This window comes from Ambystoma mexicanum, chromosome 9 (genome assembly GCF_040938575.1).
Source record: "Ambystoma mexicanum isolate Mex_15411 chromosome 9, UKY_AmexF1_1, whole genome shotgun sequence".
Lineage (NCBI taxonomy): Eukaryota > Metazoa > Chordata > Amphibia > Caudata > Ambystomatidae > Ambystoma > Ambystoma mexicanum.
In genome coordinates, this window is record NC_090931.1 from 588264183 (window position 1) to 588282294 (window position 18112).

The 18112-nt window shown below is 48.6% G+C and overlaps 1 protein-coding gene across 1 annotated transcript in view; it reads right to left on the bottom strand.

Moving 5' to 3' along the window:
* The window catches only part of ITGAE (integrin subunit alpha E), a 439817-nt gene that overhangs the window by 134076 nt on the left and 287629 nt on the right, over positions 1–18112 (bottom strand). The window contains exon 19 of the mRNA XM_069615209.1: positions 17845–17972. Within this exon, the coding sequence (XP_069471310.1) occupies positions 17845–17972 (128 nt within the window). The remainder of the gene's footprint in view (positions 1–17844; positions 17973–18112) is intronic.

Sequence of the window (18112 nt, forward strand, 5' to 3'; positions counted from 1 at the left end):
TCTGTCTTTGCGATGATTCCCTGGTGCATTTCAGGCCAATCTGGTTCTCTAGGTATGTTTTGTGGGTTCAAGAAATGTTAGCTGATTTTCTATGACAGAAAAAGAGAAAGACTAGCGGGTATTTTTTTATTTTATTTATTTGCATTTATAAAGCACGCACAACCCTTGGGCATAAGAGAGGTGGATGGGGGAGTAGGCATATGTAGGGGTGATGAGGAGGGAGTAGGAGAATCAATAGAAAAGTAATGTTTTTAATTGCTTCTTAAACGGCCAGTAGGAAGTTTCAGCATGCAGGTGAAGTAGCAGAGCATTCCAGGGACGCGGCGGTAGAAGGGAAGCTGCAGCCAAGGGCTCTTGCGTGCTTGAAGCGTGGTGTGGTCAGTTGGTGGGTGTGGATGGATCTTTTAGGTCTTGTGGAGGTCGTTTTGTTAATTCTGTGAAAGGTAGGGTGGTTCAGAGTTTGAGCGGTATCTCTGGGTGATAGAAAGAATTTTGAAGTCAATCCTTTCACTCACAGATAGTCAGTGTGCAGATCTTTGAATTGTCTAGAGTTTAGTGCAGTTGCGCTCGGAAGTGCCAGCGAAGAGAGAATTGCAGTAGGCAAGCCAAGAACCGATGACTTTTCTGGCTATGGTTAGGCGGTCTTGTGTGGCGAGGAAAGGTTTGGTGGCATTTAAGAGTTTTGTAGTATAGGCTGCTGATGAAACAATTGCATTGACCTGATGGGTCATGTTGAGGCTTTGATGCAAGGTAGACACCCAAAGTCTTAACGGACGAAGAGACAGGGATGGTGAAGGCGTCAATGGTGAATGTGTGAAAGACAGGGTCCTCCTTGGCCAGTCGTGGGGGGGCCCACAATAAGGATTTCTCTCTTATCATCATTGAGCCAGAGTTGGTGGGCGGCCATCCAAACTTGGATTGTGTCAAAGATCTTGTTGATGGTGCCAGTATCATAGTCATGGTTGCCTGTGAGGGGGAGGAGGATCGTCAGCGTAGTTAGTGTAGGAGATGCTAAGGGAGTCGAGTTGGTCAAATAGAGGTTTGGTGTATATGTTATAGAGGGTTGGGGAGACGCAGAATCCTTGAGGGACATGACACCACAGGGTACTGGAGTGGGGTGGGGAGATGCATTTCCTGTGAAGACAGGAGCGTTCCTGTCGGCTAGGAATGATGCATCCCATTTAGTTGCTTCAAGGGAGAAGTTGGCTGCAGAAGATAGGAGGTGACAGAGTGTTTGGTGGTTCAAAAGGCCGAATCCGGCTGATAGGTCAAGTAGTAGATTGCGGGCTAGGTTCCCACAGATCTTTATGTTGAGTAGTGCAGATTATGTGCAGGATGAGGGTATTGTTGTTTTTCACGGTACGTTTGTATTTGGATGTAGACGGCGCATTCCAGGATTTTTAGTAAGAATGGGACAGTGATAATGGAGCAGAAATTGGTGGATATAGTGGGGTTAAGGGATGCTTTTTGATGAGAGGTGTGATCCCGGGCTCCTTAAGGTTGGCTGGGACTGAGCAGGTGTTGAAGGAAGAGTTGATGATCGATGTGATAATTGGTATGAGGGCTTCAGAGCATTCCTTGATGAACAGTGCTGGGCAGGTATCACCTTGGCATCGTGAGGGTTTAAGACCAGCAATGATCTTGGAGATTTTAACTTCAGTGACAGGGTGGAAGCTGGAAGGGGTAGAGGAGGTGGCGGGAGGGTAGACGGGTGGGTGGCGTGGGTTAGTGATGGATGATTTAGAGAGGATGATAGCTTGTTTGTTTAGGAATCTTTCCTGGAGGGTGGTGATTTTGTTCATGAGGGTGTCCTGAATTTGTTGGCCCCAGACATCATCTTTGATAACGTTTTCTGTAGGTTTGGTAGTGGGTTTCAATTTGTGTAGAATGGTGAACAGTTCGTGGGAACCTGCAGATAAGTGGAGGCAGAGGTCTAGTGGCCAGATTGAAGTGGGGGCAGGAAGGGAGTGAGGTGGGGCATGTGATGAGAAGGGTGGATGTTGGAGGCGATGGTGGAGAGAAAGTATGGAGGGATATTAGTGCAAACTCGCTTACCTTTGCTGGCGAGAAGGATGGCTGAGAGGTGGTCTGTGTGGGTGGTGACAGGGGGAGGGCTGGGCACCGGCTCTGCAGGCTCAGACAGTCCGAGACAGGCGTCAAGGGCATTTCTATGTGGGCCTTCGTTGTGGGCCGGCTTCACCTGCCGGCTAGGGTATGAGGTCAGGTTTACCTCCGAGTGCAGCCAGTCAGGGACCTTGGCAACCGAGACTTACTGCAGTGCTTTGAGAGGCATCGAAATGGCATCAGCCATCTTGAGACAGAGTGGGTGCTCCGAATCGTCCTGCGGATCAGGGGCACTGGATTCAGTATTGTCTCTGACGCAAGACAGCATGGTGGTCAAGGCAGTTGTCGAAGGACAGACAGTGGTTGAAGTGGTTGAGGTAGGCGTTGCAGTGCCTTGTACAAGAGGTGTAGTTTGAGTTAACAGTAGCCTGCACACAAACATTTCAGCAACAGTTGGGGGTGGAAGGAATAGTGGCCGTCCCTTCTGCCACTGTCAACCTCAGGGGTAGGACAGGCTCTGTAGGGCTCCCTGGTAGGCCTCCTACTCCAACCTGAGTGCGGTTACGTCCCCTCTTGACAAGGTCAAATTATTGGCCTTGTCACAACTGTGAACAATGTGCAGCCAATTGAATTTCATCAAAGCTCACATTGTGTCTCAGACGGGATTGCACATTTTAATCACAAGTACTATCCTTCTAAGCACTGACATAATAAGTGTTATTATTAACCTATTTAATGGTACTCCATATATTGACTTTGGAAGATTGAAGGACTGAGTCAGCCCTATTGTGGTTAGAATATGTGATGGCAGGTCAGAATTTCCTACAAAGTGAGATAGCTGAATGTTTAATGTACCTTCTACAAAGAATTGTGCATAGGCCTGTATGCAGTCTTTATGCAGCAAAACTTCCTTAATCACTGACTACTTGCATACCAGCTCTCTTCCCCTAGAGCTTCTTGCTATCACTGAAACCGGCATTTATCCATCTGACATTGCCATTCTGGCAGCTCTACACGACTCCAAACTATCCTTCATTCACTCACCTCGTCTGACTGGGAGAGGTGGAGGCATGGACACCTACACTCTTCATGCCTGAAAGCCTCACAAGTCTACAATGCCATGTCCTCTCCTACCTCTTTTGAATTCACCATCTCTACTAGTGCTCTGCCTCATCTGTTCGCATTATCTCCATCTATCGTGCTCATGGTCCCACTGGACCGATCTTTGATGAACTTGGGCAACTCCATTGATTTTCTTTGAACCAACCATCACCTCATTTTCTTAAGTGACTTTAACCTTCCCTCTTTAACCACTTCTCAGAAATCTGAACCTCAGTCTTTCTTAGCAACCTCTCCACTCTATCCATAACCTACCATCCCACAGCGGGGTAACACTTTGGATCTCTTAATCATGTCCACCTCTCTCTCAGCCATTAATACTACTGTCACACCACCCATAGCGGATCACTCCATTGTTACCACCACCATCTCCTTTCCACCCTTTGACCTCTCCTCACCACTTGCCTCACCTTGTACCAAAATGAAATGCAAACCTTCTGCCATTCCTCCCTTTCTCTCTGTCCTACTGTTCTCACTCTCCTCTTTCACACCTGATGCCTCTTCCGCTAGCACTGCCTTCTCCAGCTTGCAATCATACTATATGACTCCTTCTCTTCTCACTTCCCACAGCATGCGTTGGCTGCTGCGTAAATGGAGGCATAACCACTCACATGAGTACCTGCTACTCTAGCTCTCTTCCTTGAACTCTCGCAAATCCTCTCTCTTGAGAGAGAGATAACTGAGTTCTACCACACCCTCATTGTCTCTGACTCCAACCATCCTCGCTGGCTCCAGGGTACCCTCAACTTACTCTTCCTAAACCTATGACCATCAACTCCACTATCACAGCTAATGACCTAGCTAAATACTTTTCTGCAAACATTTCCCAAATTAGATACTCTCTCCTGACCTTCCTCACACTCCTCCTACATTATATACTCAACCTACTCTACCCTTATCCTCTGCCTCTATCTCCCACTTTAGTCACACTAATACTGAAGACGTTTTATCTCTACGGATGAAGGCTAACCCCTCTTGTGCCACAGCAGTACCTCAAGCTCCTCAGCTAGTCAAGCCTATTGCCCCTTTAGTCCTTCGACTATGCTTGATTTACCTCTATTTTCAAAATGGCCACGGTCATCCCTCTCCTAAAAAAAGACTGGACCTACGGCCTAACTTTAGCCCTGTTTCTCTCCTTCTGCACTACTCTAAAGTGCGAAAAAGAGTTGTGTCCAACAGTCTTGCAAATTTCTTAGATGTTCACAAACTTTGAGACCCCTTACGAGGAAGCTCCTGTCACTCCACGGAAACTGCTCTCATGAATGTCTCTAACTTCATCGCACCTATCCCCTATCCTAATTCTCCTTGACCTGTCTGCTGCCTTTGACACTGTCAATCACTCTATTCTCCTTAATACCTTCTGCCTTCTTGGGAATCGTAATGAAGCCTTTGCCTGTATTGAATCCTATCTGGCACCTTGCCAATTCTCTGTCTCCTGGAGCAACAACACCTCTCAACTCACTCCTCTAACTGTTAGTGTTGCACAAGGCTCTGTCTTGGATCTTCTCCTCTTTACACTCTACACCTCTGCTCTTGGGGCGCTAATCTCTTCCTTTGGGTTCTCGTACTAACTCTTTTTGGATGACAACCAAATCTTCTTCTCTTTTACTAAACTCTCTTTTGATCTCTCTATCAAAATTTCCAGTTGTCTCTCTACCATTGAATATTGGATGGCTGTTCACTCTCTGATGTCAAATTTTGCAAAAACAGAGGTGTGCTTCTTCCCTGCCAAATACTCTATCTCATCTTTCCCCAGACTACCCAGTTCCAACCTGACATTTTCCCCTACTATTCTTCAGCTAGAAACCTCACCTCCATCTATGACCTTTCTCACACCTTCTCTACTTTCATCTCCAAAACTGCATTGCCGGCTAGAATCAACCTCCTAAATATTAGGAAAATCAGGGACCTCCTTTGTTTCAACAGCGTAAAGCATCTCTTAACCACTGTTGTCTTCTCTAAACTACACTTCTGTGCAGCATCCTCTTTGGTCTCCCCAACTATGCTTTCTGTCCTATCGAAAAGATCATTATCTTCACTATCAGGACTTCATTTGAACTCCCTCACTTCACACCTACTTCCTCGTACCGTCACCTGGCTGGATGTCTGACGATGCAAAACAGGGCCATTGTAAGGCACCACTGTATCTATCCTCCTCTATCCAACTCTACAAGCCTTCTCGTAATCTCTGCTCTGCCTCCTCGACTACCATTGCGGCACTTCTCCCTCCCTGTGCTTCCTCTCGCTTCTGCTCTTTCTCTTTTCTTGCTCCACTTGCACGGAATCCTCTTCTCTTGGACATCCGACAAATAGTCCACACACGATTTGTTCAAAACCAAACTAAAAGCCTACATCTTCTCCGCTGAGTTACCCTCTTGATCTACCTCTCATCTGCCTTCTACCTAACATTTTTCCTTCACCTCCAACTTGCCTCTGCCCATCACCTTCTCTGCCTCCACTCTAGCACTTCATCCATTATGGATACATCCCTAACAAATCTGATTGTACCGCCTACCTGCACTTAAAAATACCTAATGTTGGTTGTCCTTAATCTATTTATGTCGACCCATATATTGGCCCCGGTGACTGTTCCATTTACTCCCCTCAACAACCTGGTCAGAATGTCACTCAAACTCACCCCATTGTAAGAAGCTTATTGCTTCCCGTCAAATCTAATTTCTTATCGATTTTACGTTCTTTTGTGATCAAAAAAGCATTGTTCCTCCCTGTATATAAATAAATAAAACACATAAAAACTTAATATTCAAGGTAAAGCTCTTGCCACTAAAACAATAGAAGGCACATTGTCCCACAATATTCCAGCACTCTATTGCACCGCCCTTTAGAAAAGATAAAACATAACCTTTCAAATGCTCTTGTCATAAAATAACAACTTGACACATCTTCACTTAGGATATAAAGATAGAAGGACGATTTTCTTAAAACAAAGGTTTTCCTTCCCCAGGGCACTCTGCAGTGATAGGTGTGTTGTTGATGCATGGAAATGTTACATTTTTGTTTCACTTCCTAAAGGCATAGAAGGTTAATCCCTGCAGTGGCAAAGCCTGCATGTCTTTAGAGGAGGGTGAAATCTACCTGTGTTCTAGGCCCCTGTCTCCAGGATTCATTTAAAACCCTGCCCGGGGCCCAGGACCGGGTGGTAGCACCGGCCCACTTAAAGCCCTGTCTTTGGGTCATGTTGCGAAAAATAGTTATCATCTCAATTTTAACACTGTTTCACTAACAAATGCAAGTTAGGCCTCTATATAAGGGTTGGTGGCAGAAGGTTGAAATCTCCATCCGCGAACCTCATCAGGTGAATGATTTAGAGGTGGGTCTATCGCCCGTTCTGGCAACATTAATCCAACATCCTGCTTGCCTCCTCCCTACCTCCTATCCCTCTCCCCCCTTAGTGGTGGACTAGCCATGCGGTACAGTTATTAATGGAAGAAGTTCCACGGCCGCTTTACCATGACCGTGGAGCCTGGACTGCAAGCATGTCTGTGTGTGTGCTCTGTGACAGGGGGGCTAACAGGGGCCAGAGAGGTGATCTCGCCATATGTAACAGTGGCAGAGTCGGGGAGTAATCCACCGCGGACCCGGGCGCTGGTGGTGATAAATGCAGAGGAATCTTTTTCTCCAGTTTTCATGCCATGGAGCTGGCAGGATACACGTGGTCGGCGGTCGGCCACCATCTTCCCACGTGGTGGTGAGGGTTGCGGCCCCTCGTGGGAGTGCTTGTGCGCCCCCACTTGCAATTTTTGGAACCCCTGTACAGGGTACAGCATTGTGCTGCACATGTTTTATTGTGGAGTGTTTTCAACACTTTTAAAGCATTGAGTGTGAGGTGAGGAGCTGGGGAGACTTACACTTTATTGTTCTTGTCCCTGGGTCCACCCCACTTAATTTCTGGGAAATCCAATCTGTGGACCAGGAGAACTGTCGAATTTTTCCTGGCTGTTTGGGCTTTGGTGGATGGGACTACTGTGTTTGTAAGCCCTAGGGTGGAATAGTGGCAAGTGGCTATACGCCCAATTATTTGACATTTGGACTGGGAGCTAGGCAGGGCACCTGGTGACTGTGTGGTGGTGGAGAGCAATCATCAGAAGTGGCTGCAAGGGGTGTGTCTGGCCAGCATCATCACGCTCAATATCTTGGCGCAGTTTGCCTGAAGGAGGCCATCAGTAAGTTGCGGCTCCAGTGCTCTGGTGGGGTGCTCGTGCGCTCACTGTCATGGATGACCAGGGTTCTGGGGCAGGAGCCCAAGCACTAGCACCAGGACCAGCTGGCCCAGTGGCTGCGTGCATGCCGAGACAGCACGGGGCGCTCACACCAATGTCTGAGTTTGATATCACGGGGGCCCTGTCAAGCCTTGGACCAAGGTGGAGACTCTGGATTGATCGGCTCAACATGTACTTCCGAGCCCCTGGGGAGACTGATGAGGACAGTAAAGTGGCCACACTTCTTTACTCAGCGGGACCGGTGGTGCATGAAGTCTTTCAGTCCCTGACACTGGCTGATGGGTCATACATGGCGGCCAAGAACACACTGTGCAAACATTTCATGCCGCTAGCCAACGCAGATTATAAACGCTTTGTGATGTGCAGTGCCAGACAGAAGGACAATGAGTCTCTGGACACTCTCTATGGACGGCTGCACTGGTTGTCCCTGTCATGTGCCTAGGAGAATTCCCAAACAATGATTAGAAACCAACTCATACAGGGTTGCTCCTCTGGAAAACTTTGCAGACAGGTGCTGCGGGAACCGGGACTCACGCTGCCCCGTATATTGGAGCTCGGCTGCTGCCAGGAGGTGTTGGAGGTGCATGCTTCAAAAATTGATGTAGCACTGTGTCCAGGGAAGATGGAGGAGGTATGTGCTGTGGGCCGCGGTCAAGGTGAAAGAGGAGCCTGACGTCCAAGCGTTAGCCAGCAGGACAGAGATGCTAGAGCCCTCGAATCCTGCACAAATTGTGGGTATGACCTCACGCACCCTGCAGAATGCACGGCGCAGGGGAAGGCCTGTGGATGTTTTGGGGCATTTGACCACTATGCCTGCATGTGCAGGGCTCTGTTGCCGGTGGTAATACCAAGGGAGCCAGTGCGGGCAGGATTCTTTAGACCTAAGGACCCGCCCAATGTCTCCCAAATAGACCAAGGGGAGAATGGTGCACCTCACGAGGAGGAAGAAGAAGAAGAGGAGAACATCTTTTTCATCTCGAGCGTCTGTGCGCTCTGTGCCACCACAAGCAGACAGCCACTGTGCCTTGTGAAAGTCAATGAGTCAACGGTACCGGTGCTGGTGGACACAGGGGTGTCAGTTAATGTGATGGCCATGGTGCACTATGACACCATGGTGGCGCCGCCCAAGTTACAGAAGCCAAGGGCGCACGTATTCACTGTTGGTGGCGAGCAGCCGATCCCGTTGGCTGGGGCATTTGTGGCTAACGTTGGGCATGGAGGGTCGTCCATCAAGGCACGATTTTATGATTTTATGTAACAAGCGTCAGCAGCAATACACTCCTGAGTTGTGCGGCAGCAGAAGCGCTGGCATTGTGAGTTTTGCATACTCTGTGTATGTGGAAGATGTGCAGGGGCTGCTGGTGAAGTACAGCCAGCTCTTCGAGGGAATTGGCCGCATGGCTGGTGAAACAGTGAGGCTGCATATTGATGAGTCAATTCAACCGATTGTGCTGAAGCACCGCTGAGCCCCATTTCATCTGTGGGATCTTGTTGACAAAGATCTGGACAGTTTGGTGGCACTAGATATAATTGAGAAAGTGGATGGACCGACCCCGTGGATGTCTCCAATTGTCATTGCAAGGAAGCTCAAGCAACCTGACTCTGTGCGAATTTGTGTGGACATGAGGCTCCCAAACAAAGCCATTAAGCGTGAACCCCAAGATTGATGACATCATGCAGAATTGCAAGGGGCGCATTTATTTTCAAAGCTTCCATCAAGTGGTGTTGCATCCAGATTCAAGGTACATAACCACCTTTACCACACTGAGGCCTCAACCGATACAAACGCCTGGTTTCGGAGTGTCATCTGCGGCAGAGGCATTCCAGAACATCATTCGTGGGGCCCTGGCTGACTTCGATGGAGTCCTCAATATCAGTGACGGCATCATGGTGTTTGTGAAGAAGGAGGCAGAGCACCTGGAGAGGCTAGTGAAGACCATGAAAGGGCTGCAGGCGCTCGGATTAACATTGCATAAGAACAAATGCGAGTTCCTCAAGAAAACTATCAAATTCTTTGTATTCGTGTTCAGGGAGAGAGGTGTATCACCTGATCACCGGGAAAGGTCAAAGACATTGTGGAGGCAAGGCCCCCTGAGAATTTGTCTGAGGTCTGAAGTTTTTTGGGGATGGTCACTTACTGTGGCCGGTTCATCCGGAACATATCATCCAGGTCAGAGCCCCTGAGGACCCTCACCAAGAAAGAGGCAACGTGGCAGTAGGGTGCCCTCGAGCAGACTGCGTTCGAAGAAGTGAAGGGAGCACTGTTGGCAGAGGATACCATGGCTGGGGTCCATCCCTGTAATCAGTGATCGTGGTGGACGCCGGCCCGTTTGGTCTGGGTGCAGTCCTTATCCAGACGGTGTCAGGATTGTCAAATATATCACAGGATTCCTCAGAACCAGAACTATTTTGATCCCGACCCCCTTCCTCCTCACCTGCATCTTCTGATGATGACTTGTGTCTTTGCCCCTTTCTCCTTGATGTTTTCTTTTTAGTGAAGAGAAAAGGCCTTCTGCAGTAAGAAGCCACCCTGTCTCCCTGATGGAACAGGAATGCAAGGGACCCCTTCCCGAAGAAGCTGAGAAGAGAGGAAAAAAGCAGATGCTTTAAAAAAACCTCTCTAATAGTTGAGTCTTATTGCCGGGGAACTGTACTTTAAACTCCAGGTAGGTGTAGACTACAGGTAAATGCTGGCTTCCAGATATTAATTGATTCCAGGAAAGTTCTGCTTCCGAGAAGGACAAGAGACTTGTGAGCACACTATGGATCACGTGATGCGAGGAGAGGTAGAAGTGGTATGTAGATCGCGGGTACTCCGGACTTTTCGAAGCAGTGGAAAACCCAGATTGGATGAAAGACGGCTGGAAAGCCAAAGAAGAGTAAGACGAAAGGACACCAAGGAAGAAAAGAAAAGGTAAGAGACAGGGAGGGGTAGGAGTAAAGGAAAGCAAAACAGCTGAGGAGGGGCCGAGGAGGCGAAAGGGGGAGGATAGACTGGGAATGAAGTGAAAGCAAGGAAACAAGCAGAACGTAGAAAGGCAAAAGGAAGAAAGTTATGTGCCAATGGCAGTAAAGGCAAACAAAATGAAAGCGGGAAACAAAATATACGGAACCGGGCTGAGACCGGTAAGGTGGCGGGATAAGGCAAGCAGAGAGCAAAGCTCAGAGCGGGTACGGAGCGTTAACGCAGAAATTTGCAAGGCGCTGAACCAAACAAAAACGTGTAGCTGAATACGGAAACAGAGGACAATAGAAAGAAAGAAAGATTAGAACGAAACAACAGGAAGTAGAAACCCTAACGTGGAACATTCTAATGGTGGTGAAGCAGCTATCGGTTTCCTAGTCGCCAGGGAATCCTTCTTGAAAACGACGGCATGACAGTATGCCCCCTCCTGAGGGGCACACAACCTGGCTTACCAGGGTGAAAACGATGATAGTTTGCACAAGACCAGTTGTCTTGTTGAGAATTGACAAAACAACTGAGATATTGCTCTAGTGAGGCATTGGCCCTCATTACAACCCAGGCATTAAGGGGTTATCGGTGCCGTAAAAGGTGGCAGCGCCGTTAAACCCTTAACGCCTGATTACGAGGTCCTTTTGCGGGTTGGAGACTTTAACGCCTGCTTTTTGAGGCGTTAAAAACCAACCCGCAAAGTGACCTTGGTGCTAAGTACAGTGCCGCAATTTGCGGCACCATACTTAGCGCCTTCCCCATTTCCATTGAGCCCTATGGGGCAAAAATGGGAATGGGGAAGGGCCATGGCAGCATGGGGAATTACCGCCCCGCCAACCTCCGAATGGGGCGGTAATTCCCCATTCCGCGATGCCGGAGTTGGTAAGTTACCGGCATGGACCATAGTGCTATTAGCACCATGGTCCAACGCCATGGTCGTAATGAGGGCCATTGATCCGTTCCGTTTGGCCATTGGTCTGTGCGTAGCTCGAAAGGGTAGACCGCCCCTTGCAGGAGATGTCGCCACTCTTCGCATGCTATCTTCATAGCCAGAAGCTCTATTTCAATTACAGAGTAGTGGCTTTGACTGGGAGTCAAGATTTTGGAAATGTATGCCACAGGATATTCAACACCTTCATGTTCCTGTAGCAGAGCTGCTCCCAAAGCTGCAGATGATGCATCGGTCTCTACAATAAAAGACCACCCCTGATCCGGCTGACGTAACACCGGAGCAGAGCAGAAGGCTTCTTTGATTGTTGGAATGCGGCATCAGTCTTGTCGGACCAAACAAACGGAGAGTTTTTTAACAAGTTGGTGATGGGCAGTACCTTATAGGAAAAATCCGGAATAAACTTGCGGTAAAAATTTGCCAGTCCCAAGAATCTCTGTACTTCTTTTACTGAATTAGGACTTGGCCACTGAAGGATGGCAGCTACTTTGCTAAGGTCCATTTGGATGCCTTCAGCGGACAGGTTAAATCCAAGGTAGGGAACCGTGGACACCTGGAATACACATTTGTCTGGATTGGCCTTTAAGTGAGCGTCCTTAAGTCTTTGTATGACTTGATGAAGGTGCTGTGAATGCAGTTTGGGGGATCTAGAGAATATCAATATATCATCCAGGTAGATGATAGCAGTTGTAGGTCATTTGGTCGAAAACCAACTGATCGAATGCCATTTGATCGAGAGTCAACACCGATGATAGCACAATGATACAACAGATCAGAGATCAGAGAAGGTACGGTCCATAAACAGTTGAAATACGGACGGGGCGTTCACCAGGCCGAAGGGCATTACTCAGTACTTGAAGTGACCGAGCGCGGTTCTGGATGCGGTCTTCCACTCGTCCCTGGCCCGAATGCATAGTAAATGGTATGCACTCCGTAGGTCGATTTTGGAGAAAATACTGGCTCCCTGCACTGCTTCTAGCACATCCTTGATCAATGGCATCGGATACCAGTCTCTGATGGTAACTCTATTCAATCCTCGGTAATCGATGCACGGTCTTAACTCAGTAGTGTCCTTCTTTGGGACGAAAAACAAAGAAGCCCCAGCAGGAGAACGTGATGGTTGGATCAGACCGTTTTGTAAGTTAGAGTCCAGGTATGTCTTGAGCACTTCTTTTTCTTTTAGAGAGAGTGAGAACATGCGCCCAAACGGCACCAGGGCTTCTGGTACCAGGTCCATGGCGCAGTCCTCGGGTCTGTGTGGAGGTAACTTTCGTGGTTCCTGGTCTTGTAAGACGTCGCTGTACTGTGCAAGGTCGACGGGTATAGTATGCATACCCAAGGTATCAGATGCTGTAGAGGACTCAAAGATGGTCTGGACAGTGGTGTAATTGGTCTCAGGTTGACATGTCTTTAAGCAATAGTCAGATGAGAAGGACATTTAATTAGTTTTCCAGTTAGGGGTAGGTTTGTGTTTGCGTAGCCAAGAAACACCTAAAATAACTGGAAAGTGGGCAGCTCTTATAAGGTCCAACTGGATGGTTTCAGTATGTTGTAGCAACTTCATTGTCATGGGAGGTGTAATGTGGGTAATAAGACCGGAGCTTAAGGGTTTGCCATCCACCCCTTCCACCTTTTGGTCTTCTTCCTTCTCTACACGTTTGATACCAGACTTATTTGCCCACATGATGTCCATAAAGCATCCTGCTGCACCACAATCCAATAACGCCAAGACATCATAGGTCTTTTGGTGTAGGTTTAGTTGAACTGCCAAAACCATAAGACGATTGTCGTCAGTGGATGTCACCGAAGTGACTGACATTGAGAGGTAGAGACCAGGCAATCCACCTCGGTAACTTTTCCCTATTAGTTCCGAGGAGTGGCGTTTCCCGACTGCCGTGGTGGTACTTTTGCACAGTCTCGTAGAAGATGTTGATTCGATCCACAATACAAACACAGGTTATTGTCCGTCCTTCTCTTCCGTTCATCAGGAGTAAGGGGCCCTTGAGTGGTACCGATCTGCATGGGTTCTTCCTTGGTTTGATGGATTGAGGAGGAAGTGGGTAAACAGGGTTCTGAGGGCAGAGTGAAGGTTTGACCTTTTCGTCGTTCTGAAAGCCTCTCTGAAAGACGGAAATCCAATTGCAGAACGGTTGACCATAGATCTGACAGGGTTGCGGGTCTAGGTACTCATGCCAATTCGTCCTTGAGCTCCTCTCGGAGACCTCAACGGAATATGGTGTATTGGGCCGTCTCTTGCCACCCAGTTTCTGCATCAACTCGTTTAAAACGAGATATGTAGGATAATAGATCGGAGTTACCCTGACGAATATCAAGCAGCTGTTTGCTGGCAACCAAGGCAATTTCTTGTCTCTCGAAGGTTTCTTTGAACTGGGCGGTAAACCCACTGTAGTCCTGTAGCAGCAGGCTAACGCTAGTAACAAGAGGCGTGGCCCAAGATAAGGCGTTCCCAGTGAGATTGGAGATTAGGAATCCGATTCGGGCATTATCAGAAGCATACGTTTGGGGTCTGAAGGTGAAGTGTATAATGCACACCTCCATGAATTCCTTAAACTTGTGCGGGGAACCATCGTATTTACCGGAGGCTAAGGACATGGGGGGTAGTTCAGCACGTGCTTTTTCTTGGTTGTCTATCTGTTGTTTCAGAACAACATTCTCCGCCTTTACAGTCTGGAGTTCTTGGGTGAGGTTATGAACAGCAGTGAGTAGTTCATGAACCTGTTCAGCAGTAGCCATAGTGGGTTCTTTTGGGCGTTGCAAACTGTCAGGATTGTCAAATATATCACAGGATTCCTCAGAACCAGAACTATTTTGATCCTGACCCCCTTCCTCCTCACCTGTATCTTCTGATGATGACTCGTGTCTTCGCCCCTTTCTCCTTGATGTTTTCTTTTTAGTGAAGAGAAAAGGCCTTCTGCAGTAAGAAGCCACCCTGTCTCCCTGATGGAACAGGAATGCAAGGGACCCCTTCCCGAAGAAGCCGAGAAGAGAGGAAAAAAGCAGATGCTGAAAAAAACCTCTCTAATAGTTGAGTCTTATTGTCGGGGAACTGTACTTTAATCTCCAGGAAGGTGTAGACTCCGGGTAAATGCTGGCTTCCAGATATGAATTGATTCCAGGAAAGTTCTTCTTCCGAGAAGGAGAAGAGACTTGTGAGCACACTATGGATCACGTGATGCGAGGAGAGGTAGGAGTGGTATGTAGATCGCTAGTACACCGGACTTTTCGAAGCAGTGGAAAACCCAGATTGGATGAAAGACGGCTGGAAAGCCAAAGAAGAGTAAGACGAAAGGACACCAAGGAAGAAAAGAAAAGAAAAGGTAAGAGGCGGAGAGGAGTAGGAGTAAAGGAAAGCAAAACAGCCGAGGATGGGACGAGGAGGCGGAAGGGGGAGTATAGACTGGGAACGAAGTGAAAGCAAGGAAACAAGAGGAACGTAGAAAGACAAAAGGAAGAAAGTTACGCGCCAAAGGCGGTAAAGACAAACAACATGAAAGCGGGAAACTAAATATACGGAACCAGGCTGAGACCAGTAAGGTGGCGGGATAAGGCAAGCAGAGAGCAAAGCTCAGAGCGGGTACGGAGTGTTAACGCAGAAAGTTGCAACGCGCTGAAACAAACAAAAGGGTATGGCTTAATACGGAAACAGAGGACAGTAGAAAGAAAGACTAGAACGAAACAACAGGAAGTACAATCCCATACGTGGAACATTCCAATGGTGGTGAAGCAGCCATCGGTTTCCTGGTCGCCAGGGAATCCTTCTTGCAGACGACGGCATGACAGACGGACGCAAATGGGGAGGTCCGGCCGATTGCCTACGTGGGCAAGGCTCTCTTGGAGACAGAGCAGCGATACTCACAGATTCAGAGAGAGGCCCTGGCAGTCCTGTGGGGGTGTCGACACTTTCGCCTGTATGTGCTGGGATGGCTGGTGACGGTGGTAACTGACCATAAGCCCCTGCTACCGATCATGGCTGGCTCGTCTTCCAAGCCTCCAGCCCGCATTGAGAGGTGGATGCTGGCGCTTCTCGAATATGGGGTCTCATTGGTGTATTGGCTGGGCAGTAACAATGCTGCAGACTATCTGTCTAGGCACCCCAATGGCGAGGCAGAAGGATGTACAAACATCAGTGGTGAGGAGGCAGACCAAGCAGACGAACATGTGAGGCTGGTGGTAGAGGCAGCAACCCCAAACTCAGTGCCCATCGTTGAGCTGGAAAAGGCAGAGGCAGAGGATGAGTGCTTCACCATTCTAAAGGAGGCCCTTCAGCAAGGGTCATGGATGTCGGTGGTGGACACGCTAGCCCAGAGGACCCAGGAGGTAAGGCCAGCTTTGTAATACCTGTGGAGAGTCAAAGATGAACTGGCGTTTGTTGAGCCAGGACTTTTACTCCGTGGTGACTGCATAGTTCTACCAAAGTGCAAGGTTACCCAAGTCATCGAGTTGGAGCACCAAGGCCATCAAGGAATCTCCAAGACTAAGGCCCGGCTACGACAGAAGGTATGGTTCCCAGACCTTAAGAGACGGGTGGAGGAGTTTGCGACAGCCTGTGTGTGGTGCCAGGCGGTGGCCTCAGCACAGAAGGAGCCGCTGATTGAGACCATGCTCTGAGGAACGAGGCCCTGGCAGAATGTACATGCTGACTTTGGGTCCACAGGTTGTGACACTCATTTCCTGGTAGCGGTCGACGAATAGTCGCGGGATCCTGAGGTCAAGTTAATCGACTCTGTTTCTTTTGACAAGGTGCCTATGGTCCTAGAGAAGATCTTCACCACTCATGACCTGCCTCAGACCCTGTGTTCCGATAATGGACCGCCATTCCACGGGGACAGTTTCGCCCAGCTGATGGGGACCATGGAATACAACATCGGAAGATCACACACGTTTGGCCCTGTGCAAATGACAAAGCAGAAAGGTTTATAAGAACATTAAAGAAAGTGTTTCCAATTACCCACGGCCAAGAACACTGCCTAGAACAAACTCTGAGTGAATACAGGTCCACCCCGCATGCGTCCACTGGAGTGGCACCAGCAGAAGTGATGTTTCAGCGATGTCCGTGGGGTCTGATCCCTGAAGTGCGGGAGGAGGAACCAGCTGTCATTGACGATGCTCAGGTGGAGCGTGAGAGGAGACACATGACGGAGGAAGAGAACATAAGAAGAGGGCTTTGGCCCCAGCCGCTAACTCTGGCTGATAAAGTGCTTGTGAAGAACCGGCATCCTCCAGGCAAGCTGTCACTAACCAATGAGCCCAGTCTAATGGACGTGGTGGTGGTACGTGGCTCGATGGTGACTATATCGGACGGGACTCCTACTGTCAACTGCAATGCTGCAATGCCAGCTTCTTCAAGATGGTGGGAGAGACCAGGCCGGAGGTGATTCTTAGAAGAGACTGTGGTGAAGTACTGGTCAAGGGCGGTGGCCCGGCCCATCCACTGAGTCCCCCCGGTCGGGGCGACACAGGTGAAGAGGGCCCGATCCGTGAGTTGGGCAGGAGGTATCCCCAGAGGGTGGGGAGGGGGAAGCCTGCTCATCTCAATTACTATGTTTTGGACCCCTGAACTGGTGGGCCCAGTCCATGGCCTGAAAAGTGACTTGTGGGACTGGGAGGAATGTGATTAAAGGGGTGTTCCTTTTTGGGTGCAGTGTAATGTTTTGAAGTGTTTCTAGTTTTCCTCTTTTGTTGTTTGATATGAAAAAGGAGGGGTGTGGTGACTGCCCCTTTAAGGGTACACACACACGCGGTGTAGTGACGCCTGTTATAAACGGGGCGTTCCACAGCCGCGTCAGAGCGACCATGGAGCCTGGACTGCAAGCACGTTTGTGTGTGTGCTCCGTGACAGAGAGGCTCACAGGGGCCAGAGAGGTGATCTGGCCACATGTAACATGCACGCACACCTAATGTGGTTTCCTTTTCGTTATGAAAGCTGTAAAACGTGTTCATACTGAGCAAATGTGACTCATGAAACGTATGACTAATAAGGTGTAAAGAAAGAGACGCAGACTGTAATTAGCAGCACCTGGGAATATTTGAGCTGCACTCTTCTCTGAAGGGCACATGCATGATTAGTCGTGGAAAAAGTGTCCTATCTACGCTGGCAAGGCTGGCATCTGTAGCATTGGAATATCTCATGTGGTGCCCTCTACAGATGCCTGCTAAACCTGTATGTTTATATCCAATTTACTTCAGAGCATTTGATGAAAAATGCACCATTTCACCACATTATTTAAAAAATGTTCTGCGGGGAGTCTCCTCCAAAGCCCCTTGGAATGGGATGCGCGTGCATCCTCGTTCACCTTTTGTGCAGGGGTTGAGAGTTCACCAGCCGCCACTGTGAACACCTACCATTGCACTCCAGGACACAGCCACCACTTCTGCTGGCACACAATAAATGCAGGACACATTAGGGGATGCGCCTAACCGGATGTGCGCAGTTAATTTCCAGATGGAGTTTAAATCGACGAATAAACATGTCTTGTGTAGTGAGATATAGGCATTACCGAGTTTCTGAAAAGTCGACTCTATACCGAAGCACAGCCGCGCTTCCATGGGCTTCTGGTCAGACATAATAGGCACTTCATCGGGTGTGAAGTCAACAGTGACGTTCAGTCTAATAACAGGCCTTGAGCTATAGAGAGAGAAAAAAACAAGACAGAGGCCGAAATATCATTAGTCAGATTCCATTCTCAAAATGCTTACAGAGGGCTATAGCAGCAGATCAGAGAACATTTCCACCCCCTCCACCCTGTCATACTGTTTGTCTTGGTG